Source organism: Triturus cristatus, chromosome 3_1 (genome assembly GCF_964204655.1).
Source record: "Triturus cristatus chromosome 3_1, aTriCri1.1, whole genome shotgun sequence".
NCBI classification, from domain to species: domain Eukaryota; kingdom Metazoa; phylum Chordata; class Amphibia; order Caudata; family Salamandridae; genus Triturus; species Triturus cristatus.
In genome coordinates, this window is record NC_140583.1 from 22527551 (window position 1) to 22543894 (window position 16344).

The 16344-nt window shown below is 49.9% G+C and overlaps 1 protein-coding gene across 7 annotated transcripts in view; it reads left to right on the forward strand.

The window, feature by feature from the left end:
• Positions 1-16344, forward strand: part of CKAP5 (cytoskeleton associated protein 5) — a 1152983-nt gene that overhangs the window by 731033 nt on the left and 405606 nt on the right. For 5 of the 7 annotated variants that reach the window (XM_085646654.1, XM_085646649.1, XM_085646651.1 and 2 more), the window contains exon 27: positions 6378-6478. In XM_085646654.1, coding sequence (XP_085502780.1) covers positions 6378-6478 — 101 coding nt within the window. The remainder of the gene's footprint in view (positions 1-6377; positions 6479-16344) is intronic. The other 2 variants (XM_085646653.1, XM_085646656.1) reach the window with 1 other exon arrangement.

A 16344-nucleotide genomic window follows, 5' to 3' on the forward strand; every position in this document is an offset into this window, starting at 1 on the left:
GGGCACATTCTTATTCCTTACAAGCGGTCACACGCCTCTTCGCATTTGGATACAGTCATCTTAAAGGTCGCAAATTTACCATGGTTTTGACCCCTACTCTTGTCATTGACCACTGTGATGATGATTACCTAAATGGACGCGACGCATGGTCAATGCAACATAATTGGATTTTCCAAGTGACACAGGATTTTATACAAGGGCCGGTTATTCAACGGCCTGTCTGCTACAATTTGGAACCCGATACATCCGTCTTTCTTATGCCACCGTTGTTGTCTTGACTGCCTTGGTACCAATACATGAAATTTTGGCCATCAAGTACGCTATCGGACGTTGGCCTTGGGATCATCCACACTGGACCACACCATATCAATATTCCCATATTGCCTCGAAAAAGTCGAAGTATAGACGAAACACGTGTCGTTAAAATCGTGTGCTGGGAATCTTTGAAAAATTAATACGCGATAAGAATTATCGTCTAATGACATCTTTGGACTATTTACATGTTCCACACATTCGTTCTCATTGGATTGTCCGAATCATTATATGTCTAGGAATGCATGTGATTTCAGACTGTTTAGTATTTGTTTATCATTATACTTTAAATGTCACAGATATCAAAGGGTGTGCTGTAACAGCTTTTTTCTAGTGTACATTTATGCATATTAGTTTCTAATGTGCTAATAGCGCCTTCAGGTAGGTGTATCAAGCTACTGTAGCACCCTGTCCCATTTATAGCAACATAATTATTCACACGTACTGTTGTCAATTACTAATACGTTGCCCATATTGATTTGCGTTTGTCTCCCTTGTAGGGACCACTACTATCAGTTATTTTCACACGTTCTTATTGGGGCCTAATTCTACAAACCAAGATGGAGAATTTTGAGGAGAGCGGTTTATCTCAGCACATGGCCACCCTAGGGTTATGACAGGCCAGGCTCTCACTCCATGAGGTCAGAAACCTGGCTGGTGGTGGCTGGCAGGAACCAGTCCGCCGATACAGTAGAAGCTGCTCGTTTTTCAGAGGGCATTTCTAAGATGCCCTCTGATGGACTGACTTTTTATAATAAATCCATCACTGGTATCAGTGTGGGTCTATTATGCTAAGAAGTTTGATACCAAACTCCTCAGTTCTCTGTAAAGCCATCCTGAAACTGTGGAGTTTGTGTTGACACACTCCCAGCCCATGTACTCCCAAAGGGCTTCACTGCAATTAGTGTCCAAGAATGGACTCGGACACTTTAGGGGCATAGTGCTCTTGCAGCTGTGACTTCACCTGGGGTAAAGCACACTCTACCTTAAGGCTTTAAGAGCACCCAGAGGGGCTGCTTGCCTATGCCACAGGCAGTGTTGTAGGCATGGCACCCAGGAATTTCGCCCATGTCGACTTTTAGTTTAGCTACATCACAACACATAGCCTGCAATGGCAGTGTGTTTATATTTGGTGTGGGGTCCTTCACAGTGGCACAATACATGCTGAATCCCTTCGAGTCCCTCTCTGGTCACAAGGTCCTTGGTACCCATGGTACCTTTTACAAAAGACTAATGTATGGGCCAGAGGTGTTCAAATTTGGGAGCAATGGCACAGGTTTGGGAACAAACACAGGCCCTGGGAAACCGATTGGAAGGGACCCAGGGCGCAATCCAAGTGCATCAGAAATCTGTCAAAAAAGTGGGAACCTTACTGCAACAGAAACCCACTTTCGTACACCCTGTAACTTGCAGGCCCTGTGGACCATATGCTGGGGGACTTGCTAGTTATTTACCTTATTCTATTTGGGTATAAAGCAATTGAACATAAACGTTTTAAGGCCAGGGCATTATGACAGAGGTCTGGTTACTAGGCCTCCATTCACTCGTTGAATAGAGCAGCATCAGTCCAAAGTCTTGGGGTGTCAATGCAAAGATGCCTTCCTGACACCAGTGGTGATAAATGCAAGCAGACAAATGACTAATCCTCGTATGACTACAGTGGGCCTAACAGGCATTCATGCTTTATAAAAATAAGACCCAACAGAATCTATTATCCCTTCGAGAGGGGAGTGTGTGCCAGGCAGTCTGCCAGCTTCAGCCTAGTTGCCTGGCTCCTGATCAGCAGGCGTTTGACCACTTTGGCCTACTAGGTAGGCGCATGGAAATCCTGAGAGGTAAGTCTTCCTACCACACACACATTCTGTGCTCCTAAATAGAACAGACTTGTACATGGATGCATAATTGAAAATGTGTTGAATAACCTGACGGGTGATACATCCATGATCAAACAATTGATGCTAAACTCTAATGTACTTGTGTACAACCGACGGATTGAAGATAATTTCACCACAACGGTCGGCGTCTGTCCCCATGCTGAGCCTCTTCCTGGGTGATGAACGGTCCTTTGGAACTGATCTGTAGACTAGGGCTGCAGTTCCTGACACTTACATGGTCTTTTGAATTGCCATCACATCATTGCCGACATTATCGAGCCAAGCACCCTGTTTACAAATGAACAAGGTGTAGGAGAGTAGGGTCTGCTTTCTATGTTCACCCCCACTTTTTGCTTTTGCTTTACTGGTTTTCGACTTAGATGTGGCTGTGGGCCTGCTAATCAGACCCACAGCCCTGCTGTTCTCTCTCTAAATTAATACTATGTACTTTAGGTGCATAACCCATTTGGATAGGATCACCTTATTGGTCCCTGTACAGTGTACCCTAGGTACCCAGGGCATAGGTGTACCCTAGGCCTACCAGGGGCTGCAGCATGTATTATGCCACCCCTGGCCTGGCCTTCCATTTTGACACAACTGACTGATCACTCAGCTGGGGCAAGGTTGTGTAATTACCCCTTGCTTAGGTGTAGTATTCCTATACCTAACTTACATATAGACACATGTGTACCTATCAGTCACTCCTATGGCAGGCCTTAACAATCCTGGAGGCAGAGTGCTTGGTAACATGTGAGATGGTGCTCTAGCATGAGCTGAGCCTGTCTGCAGCTTTCGGAACCATGTCCTTATAGCTGTTCTATGATATAGCCTACCATATACTCTTAAAGTGCCTTATAATCTTAAACGGTTATGGTAACTATGGTTTGGCTTTATCGAAACATGTCGTGTAAGGTGTCTAACACTGTGGAATAATACCCCCATACCATTTCTGGACATGAGGATATTATTTCCCCCTTCTAGAGGGAAAGACATGTTAAAATCATACTTCACTGTTAGCCTCTGACCAAAGCCTCAGCATCACAAAATGGATGCTGCTGCCACGACACAGGTCTGACCTCCTGCTGCTGGGAGTGATCCCAGCCAGGGAGGCCTGGACAATAGGTTTCCTGCTTGGGGAGGTGCTAGCACCTCCCCAGACAACCTTTAGTGTATTGGGGCAGGGTGGGCTGAAAGGAATGAGACATGCCTGGGGCACACAAGGTGTTCCTTGCATAGTCCAGTTCAAACCGGCGCTGGGGCACTCCAGCCCCAGCTCTGGCGCGAAACTGGACAAAGGGAAGTGGGTGTAACCACCCCCTCCCAGGTCCCACCCATAAGGCGTGACCTAGCAGGTATCCCAGCCCCCCAGATTAGTATAAGAGTGGGAGTTGGGCCTCAAGACTTTAGATTATCCTGAACCTGCAACTTGAACAGAAACTCTGGACCTTCGACATTCGACGAAAGAAGAAGACTGAAGAATCTCCCTTGTGGCCAAGGAGTGGCTACCCTGTGCAAACAGGCACCATCAAGAGACTACCCTTTGCTTTGCCCAAGTTCTACGAGGGACCGACTGCAGAGCCCGACCAGAGCCTTGACTTCCAGACTTCTCCGACCCTGATCCACATCCACAGCAGAGCTGAGATCCGTGGAGGCGACGAGAGACGTGGGACCGGCTACCTGGGAAAAGTGGCTAGTATCTTCAAGCGCAGCTTCTGAGGCACCCTCTAAGTTGTGCACCGGGGATTGAGAAGCCCCAACCCCAAGCACCATCTGCACCGAAGACCAGCCCCCCACACTCCACGAGTCCTGCATGGGGCCCTTCTGCATTTTCCTGCTTGTCGCGTCTGTCCGGTTGCTTGCCCGCTGGCTAGTGGCCTTTGTGACGACGCATCCTGAATTCTTCACCGCTGGTTTGGCTCCTCCAGACTGGCTCCTGCTCCTTTGAAAAAGAGAAGCACCCCAGACCTTCCTGGTCTGCACCAGAAGCAAGTCCTCCGTTCTTCGTGGGTTCCGCTTGCCAAGGCTTGGTGAGTCCAAGTCCAACTTCGACGCCGCCGACAGCAAGAGCCTTCGTGGGACAGCTCGCCTCCTGGTCCTGGTCGTCCTCGACGCTTCCTGGTCCTCGTGGCTGCAGCGACAAGCTTCACCTTCACCTGCAATCTTCACGACATCGCCTGGTTCCTTCCTGGTTCCACATGGTCACTGGCTAGTGACCTTGACTCTGTCCCTTCTGCTTGCAGGTCTCCTCTCTTCTTGATCCCAGCCTTGGGATCCACCGGACACTCTTCACTGACTGCCTGTCAGCATCTTTCTTCAGGCATCCATAGGAGTCGCCGACGAAACCCGACGCAACTTCACCCCTATGCACCCGCAGCCTGTGGGCTAGGTAACTTGGGTACTCCGGTGCTCATCAGGATAGTGACTATCCTAGTGTCTAGTTTTCCAGTCTCGACTTCCTAGCTACTCCGGAAGTGTCCTAAATCTATCTATTTCTAAACTGTACTATTGCTAGTGACTTTTACGCATTACGCGTGAGTGTTTCCACTCTGCACCTGAATCCCGTGGGCCTCCCACTTCCTAACCTTTGGTTGTATAGTGTAGCCCCAGCGATGGCCTAGGCCTATCCTATTTCCGTGACAGTGGTCCTTATACCACTTACTTAGTATATGGTTTGCGTGGCCCCTAGGGCCTAACTGTATTACTTACCTGTGTGACTTAATGTATGCATAAATAAGACTGTGTTGTACTTACCTCTAATCTCAAAGAGTGCTGAGGGTTTGACTAGAATAAATACACTTTATTTTATATATATATATCTGTTGTGGTGTCCTTTCATTTGGTATTCAAGGGATTATATATGGTATCACAGCTGGCTTCACATGCCATTCAGAGTTTAGCCTAAGACTGCTCTTGTCCATGCTACCACTAGGATAGCTGGTCTATAAGGTTGACTTTACAACCAATCACCATAAGGGTATTTGGACTGATATAAGGTGTACACTAGAACTAGTGACATCATACATCAGGCCAACTTCTCACACAAGGATAGTCATGAGAACCAAGTGCATCAAACAGAATGGTGCGGACGATGAGTGGACACGACTGCATTTAGAAGATATCCATCTATTGTTTGTGTATTGTTTTGGAGTTTAAATCATTGAAACTGCTTAGGATGGGCCTCCGGGCTTCCAGTAATGGCTCAGTGGGATTCCACAGGTTCCAGTAATGGGGGGGGGGGGGGCATGGGTTTCAGTAATTAAGTGGTGTTTCCCACAATTCCAAATGTTAAGAACTACAGCTCCAGCGTGTAAAGCCTTTGATTACAAACCCAGTGCACTCCATTTCCACCATGTGGTTGTCAATAATGTATGCATTACTGCCGACAAGCTCATCTGTCCCCATTTTGATGAATCTCTTGCATTGATATGAATGCAAATCAAGAGGAACAGATGGACTAGTAGGTTATGAAAGCTTTTTGCAACAACAAATGTACATCACCCCATTCATATGCAAAAAATAAAATTAATACTACCAACTAATTAATGCACCACGTGAATCCTGATGAGATTCTCACTGCAAGAAGAACGTCTCACCTCCAACAATTTTACAGCTTCAAGTTGCACAACTATTAGCGGTAGGTAGCTTCTTTTCTTCTAAACTTCGTATCTAAAAATGCGCCGTTATAGGTTTGTGTTCAAGAATCCAATATTGGTAGTATTCACTAATGTAACCCATTTGCATTTGGTGATTTTTTTTTTTCTGATTAAATTTTCTCCTATTTGCCAGTCTGGCTGCTGTTTTGAGTGTGCTTTTGGTATGTTCAACAGCGTTTTCTGGAGGTGTGCTTTGTTGTTTCTCTCTGTTCTTGTTTTATTCTCAACAATGAAGTTAGGTGGGACCATTTTCATGGGTGCATCCTTCACCTTTGTGCTTTGCGGTTGACACTTTTGTTCTTGCATGGTCTACCATCAACGTTTCCATATCTTGTTGTATTCCTGAAAATACATAGAGAGGTTTTTCAGGAATAGTTTCTCATGCCAATAAAAGGATCTGAAGCTGGAAACTAACTTTGCTTTTGCGTAGTACAGAGAGCCGTTGGGTCACACGGGTTAGTGGTGGTGTTGTCTTACTGAAATGTAAGTAGAGTATACTTCTGCAACTCATGCTTTCTGTGAACTAATTGTAAATCAGCTTCTTGTCCACAAGCACCTTCCGAGGACTATGGGAGCAGCTGTACAGAGGCCAAGCCAGATGCCAAGAAGACCAAAGCTGTGGCACCGGCTAAAAATAAGGTATGGCACCTCTTAACCATGTACGTTTTAAGACCCTGCTTTCTGCAGTGGTTAGAATTTGCAGGTGTTACTCTTTTTTGACTTCCCACCATAATGTGAAGCAGACTTTCAGATAGTTGTGCAATGCAGGAGTACGACGTGTGCTTTGATTTGGTCAATCTGAAAGAGACCCGTTCGTGAGATTCCTTACCTTAGAATTACCCCCGGGCGTCAGACTGGATCCAGAAAGTTTTTGTCAGCAGTATCCCTGTGCGTCGGAAGGTGGTGTGCGGCTCCCCGTCTGTGGTAGGCGTCATGATCGCTGGGATGATGTTGTGGCAGCTACTTGAACGCTGCCCTTGTGTGCTGACGTCAATTTTTTTTTTTGCGTAGATCCGTAGAGAGCGGTACTCCCCAGTCAATTCTTGACTGAGTTTTTGGGGACTTTGTCTGTATCCTTTTTTGAGTCTTTGACCCCTGGTGTTGCAGGAATGCCTGGTTTCAAGTCTTGCGAGATTTGCCCTCGCATGATGTCGGTGACAGACCCGCACCGCAAGTGTCTCTACTGCCTGAGACGCGACCACGACCCCACGTCGTGCTCAGACTGCTGGGTCATGACTCCGAAAACTTTGCGGGAGCGGTCCAGAAAGTTGCTTGAGGCCCAAGAGTCAGCTCCGCGCCGTTCAAGGTCCCGGTCCCGTGGGAGGTCGAGGGACCGGTCGCGGAGGCCCCACCTTCGTTCGACAAATTCTTCGCACACTGGGTCAGGTAAGACTGAGCTCAAGAAGTCGAAGTGCCGTCGCTCTTCGCCTAGCCTGTCGGCGACACGGCTGAGGCCTTCCCCATGGCTCTTGAGCCTACCCAGTTGCCGACTACCTACCCGCCTTTCCCCGGTCCGTCGGCAACTCTGGCCCAGCTGCAGGAATTCCTGTCAGCCTTGGCCTGTCGGGCCCTGCCGGCGCATCTTCGAGCCCCGCAGGTCTGACTGGGGTTCCTTGCCCTTTGTCGTCGATAGCTCGGGCCCGACGACTGCTCCGGCATCGGTGCCACGAGACCCCCATGGATCCATGCATGGATCCCAGCTGATGTCAGTTGACCTCGTACAATGTCCGACATCTACGGCACCGCTGCCGGTCTCTACCAGCTCCCAGGCCGATGTCGTCCCCGGCTTCCACGCCGACATGGAGACTGTGCCAACCTGGTGTCGATCGACGCAGATTTCGACGCCAATTCGGAATTGTTATCCCTTTCTCCATCCTCCTCCTTTACCACCTGCCCAGCAGGTTACGGAGGACAGGGAGGGCTGGGAGGGGTCTGAAGACCCTCTCGCAGCCCAATGCGAGTTGGACCCAGACTCGGCAGAGGATTTGGAGGACGCCAGTGATCTGGATTTTTCTCCAGACCCTGGCGCACTGTCTCCTACCGTGGCTACGGAAGAGGGTGGTACTTATTCAGCGATGTTGCGTAGGTCAGTAGAGGCTCTCCACCTCGAGCTACCTACAGTTACTGTCAGGACTAACCTGACAGAAGTGCTTCGGCTGGCGGCTTCCTCTGCGGACCCGCTGCTGCCATTTAATGATGCACTTTCAGGCGTTTTCGGGCACCTGGTCCAGGCCCAACACAGGGGCTCCTGTGGATAGGAACATGGCCCGTCGCCCGGCACTGGGCGACCCCATTTTACTCTCCCAACACCCTACCCCTGAGAGCTTGATTGTCCAAGACTCCGCGTCTCCGAGCGCATTACCTTCTGCACCTCCGGACAGGGAATCCAAGAAACTGGAGCAGTTTGGAAAGATATTTTCTTCTGCCAGTTCACGGTTGCGGTCTTTGAACGCTACATGCCTCTTTGGCCGTTATTCCAACTCTGTGGGATACGGTGGCGCAGGTGCTGCCTCAGTGTCCGGAGGAGACCCGGACGGTGCTCTCCCAAGCTATTGCTGAGGGTAGAGATGCAGCCAAGTTCAAGATTCGTTGTGGCCTTGACACCGCCGACTCGCTGGGCAGAGCGATTTTCATGACAGTGGCGCTATGCAGTCCTGCCTGGCTGAGGACGACCGGCTTTTAAGGGGATGTCCAGAACACACTGATGGACATGCCTTTTCATGGCACTCGCCTTTTTGGCGACAAGGCGGATAGTGCGTTGGAGTGAATTAGGGACTCGTGGGTTACGGTCAAGTGCTTGGGCCATTCTGCCACGCGCATTCCTTCAGCTTCTGCTTTTTGCTCCTTTCGTGGCCAAGGAAGGGGTGCCCATACACGTTTGTTTCCGAGGCACAGGCCTTCGCAGCAACAGTCTCAGTGCAGCTGCAGACGTGGGACCCACCCAGGTGGGTCACAGGGCCAGCGGGCAGGTCAGTCCACCACCTCCTGTGCCACCACTGCCTCCAACCCTTCCTAGTCCGGTGTTTCAGACCCATCAAACGCCAGTGGGCGGCAGGATTCGACATCTCCTCCCCCACTGGCGCACCATCACTGCGGACAGATTGGTTTTACGGATAGTCAGAAGGGGCTATTCCCTCCCCTTCGAGGCTACCCTCCAGCCATGCCACCTCAATACGATCGTATGTCGGAAGATAATTTTGTCCTTCTCCAGCAGGAAGCCATGGCTCTCTTGGCCAAGGCAGCCATCGAGCACGTTCCTGTCCCAGAAGTAGGTCGTGGTTGCTATTACCACTACTTTCTGGTACCCAAGAAGGACAAGGGTCTGCGGCCTAACTTGGATCTCATGAACATCAACCGCTTCCTCCGGAAAGACAAGTTCAAGATGTTGCCGCTCGCGCAGGTCTTGTCTGCTCTAGACCCTGGAGACTGGATGGTAGCGTTGGATTTGCAGGACGCTTACTTTCACGTCCCCGTCCTGCCGTCACACCAGCGTTACCTGCTGTTCACGGTAGGCCACGATCACTTTCAGTTTATCGTGCTCCCCTTTGGCCTTAACAGCGCCCCTCGGGTGTTAACGAAAGTGATGGCGGTGGTCGCAGCTCATCTGCGAAGATCAGGGGTTTGTCTTCCCCTACAGCGACGGCTGGCTGTTGGAAGCGGGCTCACCCCAGGCAGTAGTCTCCCACCTCCAGACTACGGCGGACCTCTTGCATTTGCTGAGGTTCTCCACCAATGTGCCGAAGTCACACCTGATCCCCTCTCAGAAGCTCCTCTTCATCGGAGCAGTTCTGGACATGACGCGGTTTTGGGTTTGTCCTCCTGAACAGCGAGTTTGAGATATTCGGGCTATGATTCCGATCTTTCAGCCTCTATCCTGGGTTTCGGTTAGGATGATCCTGAGGCTGCTGGGCCCCATGGCCTCCTGCATCCTGCTGGTCGATCATGCCAGGTGGCATATGCGGGCTATGCAGTGGGACCTGAAGTTCCAGTGGGCGCAGCATCAGGGGAATCTGTCAGATTGCATCCAGATCTCGGAGGGCACTGCATGACAATTGCAGTGGTGGCTCATGAACTAGGATTGGATCAACGGCAGATCCCTCTCCCTTCCCCAACCAGAACACAGTGGTAACAGACGCGTCCCTTCTGGGATGGGGCGGCCACATGGGAGAGGCGGAGATCAGGGGCCTCTAGTCTCCAGCAGAGTCCGGGCTCCACATCAACCTTCTGGAGCTTCGGGCAATCTGTCTTGCACTCAAAGCATTCCTCCCCTCTGTCAGGTGAAGGGTAGTGCAGGTGTTCACGTACAACACCAATGCCATGTGGTACTGCAACAAACAAGACTCGGTGGGGTCGAGAACCCTATGTCATGAGGCCCACCGCCTCTGGACATGGCTGGAACATCAGGGCATATCCCTGGTGGTTGAACACCTGGCAGGTTCCCTGCACGCCAGGGCGGACAAACTTAGACGCAGGTGCATAATGGATCACGAATGGCGTCTTCACTCGGAAGTGGTTCAAGGTCTCTTTTGAAAGTGGGAAGACCCTTGGTTAGATCTATTTACAACTGAAGAGAACATGCAATGTCCGCAATTCTGTGCTTTGCAATTTACAAGGCGGCACTCGCTAGGCGGCGTTTTTCATGGTGAGTGGAGTTGCGGTCTGTTGTATGCCTTTCATCCTATACCACTTCTGCCCAGAGTGCTGAAGATCAGGCGCATCCTGGCCCAAGTCATCCTTGTGGGTCCGGATTGGGCACGAAGAGTCTGGTATCCAGAGCTGCTCAACATGGCCATCGATCCTCCGACCTGTCTGCCTCTTTAGGAGGATCATCTGTTGCAGCAACAAGGGACAGTCCTCCACCCGAACCTGTCCAGCATCCACCTCCTTGCGTGGAGCTTGAGCAGCGGCAGTTGACTTCTTTTGACCTGCCTCCTGAAGTTTGCAAAGTAATCTTGGCAGCCAGGTGTCTCTCCACTAAGACGGTATACGCCTGCCGGTGCAACAAGTTTGTGACATGGTGTGCAGCAAAGGAAGTGGATACCCTTTCTGCCCCTCTTTCTGACGTTCTCTTATTTCTTTCTTTAGCCCAGCAGTGTGCTGCTCTGGGCACTATCAAGGGCTATCTTTCGGCCATCTCTGCCTTCCTTCATCTTCCAGATAAGCCTTCTCTTTTCAAGTCCCCGGTGGTTAATCGTTTCTTGAAATGCATGTCATCTCTTTCCTCCTATACCCTTCGTTATGCCTCAGTGGGTCTTGAATCTAGTCTTGACCTATTTAATGTGCACTCCCTTTGAGCCGCTTCACAACTGTCCTTTGAGGCTTCCGGCGTTTAAAACTGCATTCCTGGTAGTCATCACATCTGCCAGAAGAGTGAGTGAGCCCCAGGCTCATTCCTCCAAACCTCCTTGCCTGTCCGTCAATCCGGACAACGTGGTTCTCAGGACTCGTCCATCCTTCCTAAGGTTGTCACTGCCTTTCACATCGGGCAGACCATCACTTTGCCCACGTTCTTTCCGCCTCCGCATCATTCAAAAGAGTAAGAGGCTCCACCGTCTGGATTCCAAACGTGCGCTTCTTTCTATCTGGATCGCACAAAACAGTTCCGGGTGGATGACCAACTCTTTGTTTGCTACGTGGGCGCCAAAAAAGGTCGGGCCGTACACAAGCAAACCGTTTCTGAATGGGTTGTTTTGTGTATTAAAGCATGCCATTCTCTGGCTAAAAAGGAGCCCCCAGTGGAGCTATGCGCCCGTTCCACCAGGGCGACGGCAGCCACTACTGCCTTGGGAAGGGGAGTTCCTCTACATGACATCTGTCAGGCAGCTACGTCTGGATCACTGCACACGTTTATGAATCACTACTGTCTGGGCAGCCAAGTCCCGCGAGACTGCTTCTTTGGCCGATCTGTTCTCCAGGACTTTCTGGTGTGATCGTAGTTCAGACCCACCACCGTGGTTGGTATTGCTGGGGTATCTATTCGAAGGTAAGGTATCTATAACGAACGTGGTTCTTTCAGATGAACAAATTACTTCCCTTCGGTAACGATCTATCTGTAAGAAACATTAGTTTTACCGCCCACCCATCCTCCCCATTCTGCGAACTGATTTCTAGTGTTAAGGATATTCTTTCAGGGCCCTAGTTTTGTGCACCAGTGGTCAGTGTCTTGCATGGCTCTGCGTTTGTCGCGGAAAGTAGTGTACATGACTGACGTGAGCGCGGCGTCTACGTGGCTACCGCAACGTCATCCTGGTGATCACGACGCCAACGACGGACGCAAAGCCGACCGACGCCACCTTCCGGCACGCAGAGGTACTGCTGACGAATACAGTTTCCGGATCAAGTCTGACACCTGGGGGTAATTCTAAGGTAAGGAATGTATAACTAATGTTTCTTACAGATGTATCGTTACTGAAGTTAAGTAACTTGTTTGTTGGAACTTCACGACGTGCCTTCGACTGGCTGCTGAAGACGGGCTCACTCCCAGGCAGTCTCTTCCCACCTCCACAGTACAGCGCACCTCCTGCAGGCGCTGTTCACTGTATACGTGCCGAAATCGCATCCTGGCGCTCACTTTCGTTGAAGCTGTTTTGGACACAGTGCAGTTTCAGGCTTATCGCTCTTGGTCCAAGATGTTCAGGCTAAGATACTTGTAAGACGCTGGCTCTACATATTATATCCTTGTGAGTAACTGCCTCTTTTGCATGGTTAGCCCTCCACTTTTTGTCTGGTATTGATGTGGTTTGAAATGTGGTGCCGTGTCCCTGCAAAGCAGGTCCCTTTGCCATGCTTCTTGCCTACAAACGAATCCCCACTTGGTACTTTTACCCCCCCTGCAAGGACCTATTAAATGGTACCCTGTGTACCTAGTGCCCGGGTGCTGAAGAGGGTCCCGTGGGACTCCATTCACTGGGTCCATGCCACTGTCCTTGTGGCTTGCATGCCCCTGTGAGGGAGAAAAACCTGGCACCCTGCCTGGGTCCCATGCCAACCAGCAATGCTCGAAGGCATGGGTAAGTCACTCCTGTGGCGCTTCCCAGGCAGGGTGTTCTATACCACAGGTGAGGGCATATTTTCAGGAGCATATATGCCCCTACAATATTGGGGTCCATTCCTTGATGTAAGTTCCAGGGAAGCCATATTGAGCATATTGGTTGTAAACTTGACCACTCTAGTTCCCCAGCACCATGATGGCTTCACTGAACACGAGTGTTTGGTACCACACTACTCCTTACAATAAGCCCACAGTGATGTCCGTGTGGGATTTATTGTACTATATTATCTGAGGGCACCTCAGAGGTGCCCCTGAAAAACACTGGTGTGATCTCTGACCGGCTGTAGGCAGCCAGCCACCACCAGACTGGTTTCTGGACCCCTGGGTGGAGAGCTCCTGCTCTCTGGGACCAGAAACAATGCATATCCTGGGCAGAAGTCACACCTCCCCCAGGATGGGTCTGTGCTCTAAGGGGGAAGTTTCAAAGGCCTCCTGCTTATGTAATGTGACCCCCAGCCTATGCTGCTAGCAGTAGATTGCAGCCCCAGTTTTACACCCCCACTTTTGGCAGGAAAACCAGCTGGAAAACTTAGAATAGGAGGTGTGCTCACCTCTGCCAACTCCATCTAGGTTGGAGAGGTGAGGTGACGCACATCTTGCAGTCCCAGCCATCTTGAATAATGGGGGACCCCTCAAATTAGGGGTAGGTCTGTGTCCCCCTCTCACAGGTGGGTGGCATAACAGAGGGTGTTGTCACCCAAGGTAAGGTGCCCATTGACCATACCTGCTACTACCCTAAAATGCCCCTATATTTAGTATTTAGGTGGCTCTCCCACACCTAGAAACTAGATCTGCAACAACCTAAGAAAAAGACATCCCTGCAGAGAAAACTGAAGCAGACAACTGCCTTGTCCCAGCCCTGCCGGCCGGTCTCCACCTTCTGCTAACCTACGAGCTGTCTTGCAGCCAGCGACCTCTGAACTCCCTGGGAGGACTGCTGCCTACGAAAGACTTCAATCTCCAGTGGACTGCAGACATGTCCTGAAGAAATGGACACCTAGGGCTCCAGATTTAGCTTGACCTGCGATCCCTGCCCACTCTTCACTGCACAGGTGAGCCACTCAGACTTGGGCTAGGAGCGTCCGATGCAGTCTCCTCAGTGATCCTGCCCTCTACCAGCGTTGGTTGACTGCTTCTGACCTCCATGATGACACCTGAATCTAGACGCTCCCCCTGACCGTGAACGGCTCCAGTAAGTAGACTCCATCAAAAGGCACCTCTGCACCCGAAGCCCCTATGACCCAGTGCATCTATACTTACCTCTTCCGCTGTTGGTTTCCCTCCTGGAACCTCTGGTGCCACGCCTGCAGCCTTTTGCCCAAAGAATAATCTCAATTGGAAAGAATTGGGCACCCAATGCTGAAATTGCACCCGTCGCCCCAGCGCTGCTGGTGTATGTTTGGTGCTGCTTTGTGGCCCTCATGCGTGTCCTAACCTCCAAAGCTTGGGCCCTGCAACCGATCCACTTACTCAGAAGAAGTGTGGCTCCAGGCACCCTAGTCTCCATTGAAACACATTGGGCTGAATTCCGAATTTGCCCTCTGCACCCGGTTGCCAGTGTGCTGCTGGTGTTGCAACTTTGGTACTCACCTGACCCTTGCCGACCTTTGGTCCCAATGACTGGAATTGTGTTACCTGTTTAACCGCACTAGTGTTTTTCCTATAGGATAACATTAAACGGTTCTGAAAATATTCTAAGTGTCGATTTATAAAAGTGAAAACTATTTTTATTTAAAAATGTACTTACCTTATTGCAAAGATCTTGTTTCTAAACTAAATCGCAAAACCTATTTTTCTAAAATTGGTCTGGATCACCCCCTTGAGTCGTCTCCATTATTGATCACTGTTGTGTAATAAATGTCTTGCACTCCTCTGTTGGGCCAAAGGCTACTAGCCCACATTGCCACTAATAGAGAACTTTGGGTTTTACATTGAGCCCTGTGCACTCCTGGGTGAATCTCTGGACTCTGCAAGGTATACCTACTTAGTGGTAAACCATATAGAGAGCCAGCTTCCTCCAACGCCCATGTAAAAAATGGTTTGGCAGCTCGTTTCCGCTTTGCCCCGCTGCCAGGCTGTCTGTCTCTGTACAACAGGCCAGCCCCCCCCCCCCACGTGTTTTCTTGTCCTTGAAAGGTGCTGTCCCCTTCGTTTCGTTTGTGCTAACACCCGGTGTGGCTTCCTGCAAAGGAGGTAACCTCTCCAGTGGCAGGCCTCCGTTGTCGTCTGACCTGGGAGTCATTGACATGTCTCTCCAGGGGAGCGGAGGGCGGTTTCATGGTCAGCCCTGCAAATCGCCACTGGAAGACTGGTTAACAGTCACAATTTTTTAAATTGTGGCAATAAGTTACATTAATTTCCACTTGGGTCTCAAGTGTAGCTTAATGTCAGGAGTTAGATACCTTGAAGTACCAACTTTGGTAGTCCCAGTCAGAGGTTAGCGCAGCAAAGTTGTCCGCTTGTAACTCTGTACTTGCCAATCTTTCTAAGTAAAAATGACAGTAGTGGGTTTTTAATGCTGGACATGTTGCACGTCTTGCTTTACTAATGTGCTTCACCCTGCCGCGAGACTCAATGAGCCTGCCATAGGGGTGACTTACGCACATTAGAACAGGAGTTTGGGCTTTACCATTGATTTAAATTACAAAGTGGCTTTTGCAGTTTAAAACTGCCCTTCCAGTCTGCAGTTGCGTACGTGGAGACATGTTTTACTGTATCACACTCGGGTGGCATGATCAGTGTTTGATTCCCTGACTGGTCTCCCACTTGCAGGCCCTGGCTACCCCTGGTACCGTATACTGGGGACTTGCAAGTAAGGCTGCACAAATTGGCTACAAGCCAATCAACCATGTATCTTAAGGGTCAGAGCACATGCTCAGCGTCCTGATTAGCAGGGCTCATGGCATTTGTCACAAATGGACAAAGTGGGGGTGACACCCGCAAAAAGCCTCTTTCCTCACAATTGGTATCTAAGGCAAGTAACTGTTTTGTCAAAACCTTGGTTTGTTTTTTTCTTTGGTAGAACTGACACACACATGGCTCTCCATTGTCTGAAGTGGGCTTGTTTTGGTACCTGTGTCTCTTCTGACACCTGGTGCTGCAGTCAGCATGGGATGGCCCAGACTTGTGGCCACACATTGCCGTGCGAGTTGGAAGATCTGCCAACTCTGTGCTTTTATGCTATGTTATCGCTCTACTCTTTCTTTCCCCACAAATAAAGGAGTGGCATAAAATGTATCCGGGTCTATGCTTTGGTTATAAATAGATTGAGTTCACACATTTTCTTTCAAGCTTATATTTCATAAATAGGTCAATTGGAGAGCTTACGTGCGACCACTGGTCATTTGTCATATTGTACTGAGTGCAATAGTCTCCTCACGTTAGAAACCACATAGTACTCGTTTCTGCTGAAGATGGAGAACCTGTAGTAGATGCAATGTTTCAACTGACTTGA